Genomic DNA, 11231 nt, shown 5'->3' with positions numbered 1-11231 from the left:
TAGAGACTTGCCCACAATCACCTGGGCAGCACTTTCCAGTTTTTACACCGCTGTACTAACTGTAAGCAGAGCACGTTTGGCCTCGACGCTGTCAGGTGGGAGAGCCGAGGCGCCACACCTGCGCGCTCCCTTCTCCCGCTCCCGCACTGCTCTCGTTGGCCCGAGACGCGCAGCTCAGCGATTCTTATTTGCGCCTTTTCTTTGCCGGCGGACAGGCGCTCGGAGTGCGGACAGCAGCGGCCATGGCAGGTGGCAAAGGCATCACTTTGCTCATGATCCTTCTCATCATCGGCAACGTGTTCACTGCAGTAAGACGCGCTGCTTCATCACCTGCCTCGTGCGCGTTCCCGGAGCGCTTTTACTCTCTTTTACTCTCTGGAATCGCATCCTTCTTTCCAAATGCGTCTCCCTTAGTTCTGCCTCCTCTGCCTTGGAGGAGACGACATGTGGAGGACAGGACAAGAATAATGCGATCGTGATTTTTCACAAGTTCTTTTCCCTGGTCCGCTTGGGGGCTCTTATTAATTCGCACCAGCGGTGCCACGCGTCAGTCAGTGGCACGAGCCCCAGAGCTCATGATCCTCTTCCTTCCGCAGATTCTGGGTCTGGCCCTGTTCGCCGTGGCAGTGTGGGTCACGGTGGACAGTTACGGACTCTACCCCCTGACCGCTGTCACCGGGAAAGATGACATCTTCGCCGCCTCCTGGATCGCCATCTTCACGGGCTTCGCCTTCTTCTGCGTCGCCCTTTTCGGCGCTTTCGCCGCGGCGCGGAAGAGTCGCCGCATGATGCTCGTGGTGAGAGTTCGGGAAACACAGCGGCGTTTCACACAAACAAACAAACAAACACACAAACAAACTCGAGCGCTTCCGCTTCTCCACGACGAGTGTGTGTGTGTGTGTGTGTGTGTGTGTGAGAGAGAGAGCCTTCTTCTATCCACGTGGGCTCTTTCCCCAAAATATTATTCCGACAGTGACATCATCAGAAACGCAGTGCTTCTTCAAAGTATGTGAACCCTCTCGGGATTGTTCATTTTGATTACTGGATAACATATTAAAATCTAAATGTTAAATCTTAAGATAAACTTATAAAATTAATGAATGACTTTGATTTACATCCCTGATTCTACTTACCTACCTGGTGTAACCAGTGCAACTACTTCCCTTTTCTACCACACATGAGTTCCTCTAAAACAACATGTAGAACTGATAATCACACACCTATATTATAATATTATATCAGATGAGAAAGACCGATTCTCATTAACCATTTTGTGGTAAAACTAAAGGACACAAGGAGTTCACACTCTTCCAAGCAGCAATGTGTATCAAACAGAGTGAAGTTCTGTAACTTGATACAGGGTAGGACAGTGTGCACACTGCTCATTTTTACCATAAACAACACACACCATTGACAGGTGCTGGTGTGCAGTTTCTGCTCATGCAGCACTTTCAACTTGATCTGAGCACATGGGAAATCAATAGAGCTGTACTAGGGCTTTTTTTATAAAAAAAAATGTGAGTGTTATGATGATGTCTTGCAGTACCTGGTCTCGATGCTGATCGTCTATATATTTGAATGTGCCTCGGCCATCACCGCCGCCACTAACAGGGACTATGTGAGTAAACTGGAAATTGTTGTTTCGTTTTTTATTGGAGAGCACTGCAGAAATACGCGAGTCATAAACAAAAACAGTAATAAAATATAAATTGAGGAACTTTTAGTACTGTTGAGATGGATAAGTAACATTAATGGCATATTGACCCCCAAAGGTCACCCAGCTTGAGCAAAGGGTACAGAATCCAGTTGCTAACCCTGAGTGTTGCATGCAGATGTAAAACAACAGCCATCTGAGAGGTTCCCAGAATGTGATCTGTCATTATTTATCCCTTTAGCTGGTTGGCAACAGTAGCCTGATGAAGAAACAAATGCTGACATACTATGCAGATGGCAGTGATGCCGGGATGCAGGTCACAAATACGTGGAACAGACTGATGTTGGAGGTAAGCTGTGTGACCTTTAATAGTAAACCAATGTCCCTTGCATGGCAGCTTACAGTCAAAGGGTTCACATGTCACCGAGATGTTCGCATGTAGGAGGTACAACCGCATTCTAGGAAAGGGTGTACCACCTGTCCGGTGTCCTTCCCAGAAACAACAAGCCTGATTCTGTGTATCAACATCAGCACAAACAAGCAAGCTGCAAGCAAACCGGTTTGGGGACCTCAGCCCTGGGAAAGGTCTGGGATGGGTAGCTCTGGCGTGGATAGCTCACTGGGAAGGTCTTCTTTTCATCCTCTAAATGTGATTCAGTGTGTCATTGTCTCGCCAGAAGGATGGGGACTTTGGCTAATGCGACTGGTAAAACAAGTTCTGAACAATGACGCCACTAGCAGCTGTGTCGTGGTTTGCTGTTAAATACACTCAGCCCTCATATAACGGGATCCCACGCAACGGAGAACTGCAAAAAACAGCTATGAAAATATGTTCCTTTTTTTCCTACAAAAGGGGTATTATTCTCTGGAGTGGCATTTTTGACCAAACTCTTGTATGAAACCTTTTTGGACAAGAGATAGACATTATTTTTGTCCGTCTTTGTGAAAATCTGTTTTGTGGCTAAATCTAATGTATTGACCTCTACATTACCCTGAAAACAATGTGTACCAGTAGGGTTCAAATGGTGGTGGACTTGGCTTCTGTCATTTCACATAGGCATTGGACCGGTCTTTGCCCTTAATAAAATCAAACGCTGTATGTACTTCCTTATTCCTCTATATAACATTGACAGTCTCAATCAATAACTCACAACTGAAAAACAGATTGTTTTATTATTAATAATAATTTATTTTGGTGATGCTTTTCTCCAAAGCACATTACAACGTTAAGATACGTAAAGTTGTTTATTAATTTCTGTATCATATATCAGTTTAGGGTAAGCACTTTCATCAAGGGTACTACAGTGGGAAGTGAGATTTGAACCTGGGTCCTACCTCAATACTTCCTTGTAGAAATAAACTACAAACAAGTAATCACTAACTCAGTTTTTTAAATCATATACACAATTTTAATAACATGAATACCCTTACACTACCATATAATAAAGCCTTAATCTTGCAGTCAGATAAAAATAATCTGGTGTCAAATATTTGTTAATAACACTACAAAGCACCTCTTAGAGCTTAGTGTATGTTTGCTTTGCAGAATGATCTTGTAAACTTTATTTCTTTATATCATAAATATACATGAGCCAAATGATCAGAATGTCTCCATCCAGGGTGTACTTTCGATTCTGGGTTTCCAGGCTGGGCTCCGAACCACTGTGATCCTGCATTAGAAAAGCAGTCATTGATAATAAAGAAATGGATGAAAGTATGACAAATACAAGCTAGAAATATACATTTCTTTGTTGCAAATATTATAAAATATCATGGTCTTATCAATGTCACGCATAAAAATAACTCTTATTCTCATGTTCTAATTAATATTAAAAAAAATGTTTTTGTTTGGGAGCTAATTTTTTTTTCCCCAGAAGAAATAATAGTCATTGTTCCCATTTTGCAACAGGAATTTGCCTAATGGGGAGATTTCAAGGAACAAATTAACCCCATTATGTGCAGAAAAGGTGCATATTGAAATTCAGAAATGGGTATCCTTAGCTTCGCCTGCAACTGGAATTCCTTTCAGCTTGATATTGCGTGTGGATTAAACCCTCTTTATAAATGATATACTAATGAGAACAATTAAAGGAATGTTAGTTGTTGCATTTCTAATGATCCACATATTTCTATTTTAGAGCAAGAGCCAAAACCCCCACAGTACCAATATTAGTAAAAGCCTATATCCAAAGTTATTTTGCTTTTATATTCATTATTCTTTTTATACGGTGAGTATCTTTCCAGGAACTTGAATGAGTAACTTCTCCTTCAGCACCGTGCCCTGCGACTGTGTGTGATGGGTGGTGTCTCAATTGTTTGCTCAATCTGTGCACCATCCCTTTGCCCTTCCACCCCAGGTGGGCTGCTGTGGTGCCGACGGCCCAATGGACTGGGTGGCCTACACCTCGACCTTCAGGCAGAAGTATGGCAACACATACCCCTGGCCACTCAACTGCTGCAACAGGCTGAGCACCTTTGATGTGGTAGATCCGAAAAACTGCAAAATAGGCTATGCAGACTCCATGTTCACTCAGGTGAGTGCGGGTCGGGGGACACTTCAGGAATGCTCCAGAACCGACAAGTGTATTGCTGCGGCTCAGGACTCGCTGAAACCTTCTCCCGAAATCAAACACTTGCGGTACCTTGTGTATGACAGCAAGCACTAATGCCAGCTGCCTCTATGCTGATATGGTGTCACTGGGTTTCCGCTCCAGGGCTGCTTCAGTTATATCGAGTCTGTGTTCAGTCGCTACACCTGGGCGATCAGCTGGTATGGCTTTTCTGTCCTCATGTTCGTGGTAAGTTGTGCTACGTTTCCTTTCTCACTTGTTTAAGGTGCACTTACTACTTACATTGAAGCATCCCAATTGTAACTCGAAGGTGTTCATGTTAGTCTCAGTGGAGCCTTTGCGAAATGCCTTACAACTCAAGCTAGTGATGTAAAGTATGAACATGTTGCTGGAAAAGCTGAAGAAAAGACTGTCCTTTAAATCAGTAGAGGTATAACCTACCCATTGCTTTTTCTTAGTTCTTTCTCATGCTGCTTGCCATGGTGTACTACACGAAGCTCTGAAGACCTTGTCTGTAACACCCTCAACAGCTGTGCGCAGTTGTATGTAACCCTGGGATTAACAAGAAAGCCTCAGTGTTTGGAACCGTATATGGAGAAGAAAGAAGAAACAGCTCTAGAATAAATCAAAGGGACATTTTAAGAAAAGTATTATATATTATTTTTTCCAGCGTCTCCATATTGACATTAAGTAAAGCTTTAGATAAACATTTAAAACCGGTCTTAATATTATATTGTCTATATATGGGTGGTGTTGAGAGATTTAAATAAATCCTACAAAATGTTAGCTTGGATATCGAAACAGAATCAGAGACGTAAATGTCATGACTACAAAATATATACTCATATTAAACATTCTCATTAATAATGTCTTTTAATGCAGATCAGTGATATTTTGCATCTGCAATGCATTTTGGACATATATGGAATTGAAAATTATTTGAATATTCACTTTATGCCTGTTGCTTTATTTTTATGAGTTGAACATACTATGGCCATTCAAAATTTGAAATATATTCAAATTTCTCAACTATGACTTGCACAAATGCATAATTTCAAGTTGTTCTAACCTGTTTTTTGGGGTTTTTTTTTTTTTTTTTTGAAATTTAAAACTCTGCTGATTATGGCCACTACATCTAGTATACATCCCATATTAAAAGCCTCTGAACGGCAATTGAAACGCATGCAGTAGTGAGACACTAATCTTTTTCATGAACTTCTGTTATGTCACACTAAGTATTTGGCAAAAATGCCTTTAATTTCAAGTTTAGCTTCACAGTGTCACTTCTCATTCAATAGCTTATTAAAATAAGTTACCGTAATGCCGACAGTGAATATGTACAGTATGTATATTATGTATCGCGTATACTTTGGCACAGTGAGTAGAAGTGCAAATGGCAGCCCAATCAAAGACTTTTATTTGTTGTTAATATCATGAACTCCAGCTCATACAAACACTTCTGCAATGTTTTTGTGCATTTCGGCTTTCGGCGTTTTCTGCACAATCGCACAACAGTCACAATGATAATAGTCGTGCCATTAATGGATCTTTTTTTTTTTTTTTTCTTTTGTGCCACATTACAAAAATATTAGAATAACAAAGAACAGACTGTTTCATCTTCGATGCAACTGTCAGCTTTTAAATCACAAGTATTACAAAAAGATGAACTGCCTTCTGCAAAAGTGCTATAAGGCTGAAAAGGGAGAATATTGGTCTGAACTCATGTTACACACAAACCTTAATGCACACTTAGGTAGTATAGACATTTTTTTTTTTTAGGAAAGTGTTATTTTAAGGAACTTCTCAATGTATTTATTCACTGCATAGATATGGTGTAAAAGAAAGGAGTAAATGCATAAAGACACACACACACACACACACACACACACACACACACACAATACTCATACACTCAAGCATTTCCTTCAGAACCGTATGTTTAATTAAACAACATCTAACATTAGTCGGGAGTAACATCCTGTAAAATGACACTGTGCAAAGTTCCCCTATCTAAGAGCAATTCTGGGAAGCAAGACTGCTGGATCGCACTTAGTTACAGTACCATTACAGTAGAGCGGCAGTAGAACGCGGAGAGCCACTACAGAGGAAAGGGAGACAGACACGTGTTCGCACCAGCAGTGTGTTCCCGGTGCTCAAAGATGTCTGCGACTCTACACCTTGCTCATCTCTATTTAGCGTTGTCCACTAGAAAGGCACAGATATTAAAGTACAGCACAGTAGTGCAGCCCCTGCGGGAAAAAAGGAAAGAGGGTGGAAGGAAGAGAAGAGGGAAAAAAAAAAAAAAAAAAAAAAAAAAAAAAAAAAAAAAACTACCGCAGTGTGCATAGAAACAAAATAAACAGCACAGGTAGGCTGCACCAAACGAATGATGCAATAATACAGCTGCTTGAGAAATGTACCGCACGAGGGAGTGAGGGAAACTGTATTAAAGAATAGAGCAGCGCAACACAATCGGGTGCGACAGTTCGTTCGGGGGGAGCTCTGCTGCCTGCCTGCAAACCTTCTCCTGCATGCAAACGCATCAGCTTCAGTTTGATAAACCTTCATGTAAGTCATGTGCAGCTCCTCAAAGCCTGTAGTGCTTTGCTCTTCTGACTCCTGCTCATGCATGTGTGAGAGTGTGTGCGTGCGTGCGTGCACGCGGGGAAGTTGCTGCACACAGGTGGGTGCTGTGCTCCTCTTGTGCTCTGAACTCTGTGTCACAGCAACACGTCGATGATGTCCCAAGTAAGCTGGTGCTCTGTGCGTGTATGTATTGGTTGGGGGGGGGCAATGTACTGCTGCTGTACTCTTTGGAACAAGGTTCTCAACTGACATCGATCAAATGGTGGTGGTTTGGGGAAGTAAGACAAGAAAATGGTCCAGAGCAATATTTACAACACACACTGCTTTGGCCAAAGCATGTTCACATGATTACTAATAAGAAACAAGACAAGATCCTTCAAGGGCAAAATGCAGGAGACAGAGAAAGAGCATCACGTACTCGTGATCAGCACTCCACATGGTAGCGCCAACCTTTACTACCATCTCACACGTTCGCTTTAATGCAAGGCAGTGTTTTCCACTTGTTCGATCCTGATTTTTCTGTCCAATGTGCTTATTATTTGCTTACCTTCAGGCAGACGAACCTCAAACGCGAGCACACGCACGATAACACTGTCTACAGATAAAAATAAGAATCAGATGACCCTTTAAAAAGGAAAACATGAAATAAATACAAAAATGCCAAAATAATAGAAAAAAAAATTTTTGCACACTTTGGAATTCGAGGGAAAAAAAAAAAAAAAAAAAAAAGACATGCTTCCCAGTCCATGAACTGTCAAGCAGCTATTTAGTTTCAAAAGCAAAAAATATATATTAAAAGCTGCTTTTCTTGCAGTACAATCTTGTTCATCCTTCGCTAATATGTACAAGAATGAAATCAACTCAAGGAATCGAAAGCCAATGTCAAGTACAGAAAATAATATTGTACAGAATATTACCGTGGTACTCTGTTTAAAAAAAAAAGTATAGCAGCTATTGACCTCTCAGAGCTCTGCACGCACCTCTCTCCAGGAATGTGTCCAAATCTAAGCTACTTTTCGGTTCACCCTTCAGTTCATCATCACCAACACAGTCATCCTTTCATTGTTCTCCTTGAGGAGACCAAACACAGTAAGGTACGGATTCCACGGTCTCAGACTAAGGTCAAAAGGCCTGCCTTAGTCTCTCTCTTCCCTCGTGCACATTTTCCACAGCTTCAGTCCTCACGCAGTCTGGCTAACAACGTGATGGAAGCTCATCTGCTCACCGTTGTGCCCTCGTGCTGCCTGCTCAGCAGTAGCTGCGTGTTTGCCCCTCGGAATGGACAGTCCAATTGGGCCCAGGAAGGCTTCCCTGCCGGGCAAGACCTCTCTGATTTCGAAGCCCAGGTTGTCGGAGCGAAGGGTCCAAAACCAGGTCTCGGCGTGGTGCACCGGGGTATGGGGCCAGCATGGGCACTGGCTGGAGTGGGTACGGACCGTGCGGGTGTGGGACTGCCTGGTACCCCATTGCCTGGGCACTGTACATTCTTGGTGCTCCAAGTGTCAGGTGCGAGAACATGCCAGCAGTGGAGGAGTGGGGAACATCTGTAGGCGTCTGGCTGGTGTAATGGTGGTGAGGCTCCTGCGGAGCACAGCTGGGGTACAGCGGGTCCTGGTAATGATGTCGGGCCGGGTAGGGGTTGGGGTTATTTCCTTGGGGGACTGGGGTAAAATCCTGCATGCGGTAGAACTTGAGCACTTGGTCACCTGACGGCATGACATCGAAGGCTTGACGGTAATGCCCGCCTGAGGAGGCGGACCTTCGCAGGGGGTCTGGGCACTGGGAGCCTGCCATTTCGCCCTCAAAATGACTGCGGGAAGGGCCTGGTGTATAGACGTTGTACGTAGGCTGCTGCTGACTGGGGTAAGGGTTTGGGGGGTTCTCCGGTGGGGGGGACGACGAGGCTGACGAGGAGGTGATGGCACAGGGACCCTCCGCCTCGTCCTCTGCCAGCTTCTCGATTAACAGTGACGCAATCTCCTTCCCTGTCAGGTTCTGGTTCGGTTCTGTAGTGGTGCTCTGGGGGTCCGAGCGGCTCCGAAAGTGCCCTTCTGCTGGCGTCGCTTCGGGACTCGGGCTGTCCTGGGCCCCGTCTCTCTGAGCTTGACTGTCGTAATCGCCTGACAAGGGCCCTTTGGGATTCTCTGGCTCAGAGTCAGCATGTGAAGACTCGCACTTGTCCTCAGGGGGAGGTTCTGGAGGCAGAGCCAGGGGGTCAGAGGACTGCTGGGTGTCTCCATCAAGGTCTGTGGTGATCCAGCTCTTGGCACTGCCGGCTGCTGGAGGGCTGCAGAAGGGGAAGTTGACGTAGATGGGCTCTGGATTGTCCTGTTGTTTGGGTGGCTGCCACAGGGCTGCTGGAGGAGGAGAGCACCGAGTTGCAGAGAGCTGGGGCTGCAGCTGGACGAGGGGCCGCTGATCCTCTGCCCGAGGGGCATCCACGTGCCTGTAACACACCTTCCCGTTCTCAAAGTAGGGGTGGAGCTGGGAGGTGGTGAGGTCTGCAGAGGGGGAGCGCTGTGACCTGTGCAGGCTGCGCTGGTGGACTGAAAGGGGAACACCAGCAGCAGAGCCCGAGGGCAGCCGCACCGAAGAGGACATCTGGCGGAGCGACTGGTGGAGTGGGGAACTGTCCTGGTGGTGATGGTGGTGGGAGAAGGAGTAAGAAAACGGGTGAGCTGCTGACCAGGCACGGGTAGTTTCAGAGGACCACAGCTGGGGAGCTCGACCCATCATAGCCACGTGCCTGGGATGCAGGCCATGCTGCTGATAGAGGACTCTAGAAAGTGGCTGCTGGCTTACGTCCACACTGGCAGGTCGGTAATTGCCCTCCGCGTCGAGCCTCATATTCTGGTAGCAGTGGCGGGCATAGCTGGGGGGGGCTGGTGGGTGCTCAGGTCCACCAATTTCATAGTAGAAATTTTCCATCTTGCTCTGGTCCTCAGAGGCTGGGGCAGGTCGAAAATGAGAGGGTTGCGGAGGCTGGGCCGAGACGGAAGCAGGGGCTGGGTGGCTAGGTGGTCGAGACATGTGGTACCGGGACATGTCCGATGTGCTGCTCAAGCGTTCTGAGTAGGCTCTGGACAGCGGAGCAACAGGTGGGCCTTGAGAATGGGTGATGATGCGACGGATTCGAGCAGCGTCAAGAGAACGACGCATATAATTATCAGCCCGGGAGAGGGGCACTCGGAAGGGGGCCAGCTCCAGTGGTTTAGGGGGCACCTTGGGCCGGGGGGGCTGGAAGGCACGCACTTGGGCCAGCGGTGAGCACTCAGACTTAGAATGCAGGAGCTGAGGCTGGGCAGGGGCCTTATTCTGGCTAGGGGGGGCAGAGAACTGGCGTGAGTAGGTGGGGGGCTTCCTCTGAGACTGTGCTTCGGTGCTAAGAGGTTGCTCCTCTGGAAGCGGGCCGGTTTTCTTCGGCTGCTCTTTGGGTGGTGCTGGCGGCTGCTGCTGCTGCTGCTGGTTTTTGTAGATGGAGCCGGGAGATGGGTCCATTTCCCCTGAAGAACTACCAGCTGACACCTCAGAATTAGAGGCCCCAGACTCTGAAGCTGATGTCTGGGAAGATAGCGTGCCAGTATCCTACAGAAAAAAGAAAAAGCATCACTCGGTGATATGACTGCTTAGAAAGATCTGAAGGTTTTACTCACCTTGAAAAACAGGCATATCTGAATCTCAGCATTTTTACAAGTAAAAGAACATTTTCAGAAAACAATAGCAATCTAACAGGATGTTTCCAAGGCTACTGGCCACACCTACCTGGTCCTGACTCCTCCTTTCCTGCTGTTGCTCCACCTCCTGCAGGTCAGTAGTGGTGTTCTCTGCCTCAGGCATCCAGGCAGCCAGAGGGCGCACTGTGGAGTACAGCTGGTTGGCCTCTAAGGGTGAGGAGAGTGCTTCGTCAGCGTCAGCAGACAGAGACCTGTGGACACGGGACTCCTGGGACTGAGGGGGCCGGTAGGGGGGCGTGGCCCCTTCCCGCAGGGCCTTGTTGGCACTCTCGGCCAAGGCCAGGGCCATGAGACGCGCTGGGTTCTTGGGTGGAGGTGGTGGTGGCTGCTGTGAAGGCAGACCATGGCCTGTGGGCAAAATCACACCTTGAGGTAGAGAGAGGAAAAACAAATTTCACATCAATATCTCTTTTCATTTTAACTTGTAAGTGCAAGTATCTTTTTTTCCTCCCTTTACTTGATGCTTTTCTCCAAAGAAACCTACAATTTTAATCTACTGACAATTACTTACTCTAGATTGCTGTACAAATGGGTAAGTACCTTGCTCAAGGGTACTACAGCTGGAGGTGAGATTCAAACCTGTGACCTTTGGGTCCCAAGGCACCAGCTCTAACCGCTACGCTACTAGCTGTTTTAAGATTCAATTCCTTTAAATTCCCAAAAACTCTTGCATCTGCATAGTCATGT

At 46.1% G+C, this 11231-nt stretch overlaps 2 protein-coding genes across 7 annotated transcripts in view; one reads left to right on the top strand and one right to left on the bottom strand.

Moving 5' to 3' along the window:
- Positions 1 to 53: 53 nt before the first annotated feature.
- Positions 54 to 5215, top strand: upk1a (uroplakin 1a). Its single transcript, XM_018726929.2, has 7 exons — positions 54 to 308; positions 597 to 797; positions 1544 to 1618; positions 1896 to 2003; positions 4012 to 4188; positions 4369 to 4452; positions 4683 to 5215. The coding sequence occupies exons 1-7, from the start codon at positions 243 to 245 to the stop codon at positions 4725 to 4727; spliced, it is 756 nt and encodes a 251-aa protein (XP_018582445.1). The 5' UTR covers positions 54 to 242; the 3' UTR covers positions 4728 to 5215.
- Positions 5216 to 7581: 2366 nt separating this feature from the next.
- The window catches only part of arhgap33 (Rho GTPase activating protein 33), a 40295-nt gene continuing 36645 nt past the window's right edge, over positions 7582 to 11231 (bottom strand). For 5 of the 6 annotated variants that reach the window (XM_018726911.2, XM_018726916.2, XM_018726913.2 and 2 more), the window contains 2 exons: positions 10573 to 10910; positions 7582 to 10395 (listed from right to left, as the gene is read on the bottom strand). In XM_018726911.2, coding sequence (XP_018582427.2) covers positions 8059 to 10395; positions 10573 to 10910 — 2675 coding nt within the window. In that variant the 3' untranslated portion in view covers positions 7582 to 8058. The remainder of the gene's footprint in view (positions 10396 to 10572; positions 10911 to 11231) is intronic. The other variant, XM_018726912.2, reaches the window with a different exon arrangement.

Source organism: Scleropages formosus, chromosome 18 (genome assembly GCF_900964775.1).
Source record: "Scleropages formosus chromosome 18, fSclFor1.1, whole genome shotgun sequence".
Classification (NCBI taxonomy): Eukaryota; Metazoa; Chordata; class Actinopteri; order Osteoglossiformes; family Osteoglossidae; genus Scleropages; species Scleropages formosus.
Note: the sequence above shows the minus strand (reverse complement) of the source record. Positions and strands in the feature narration are given on the sequence as shown.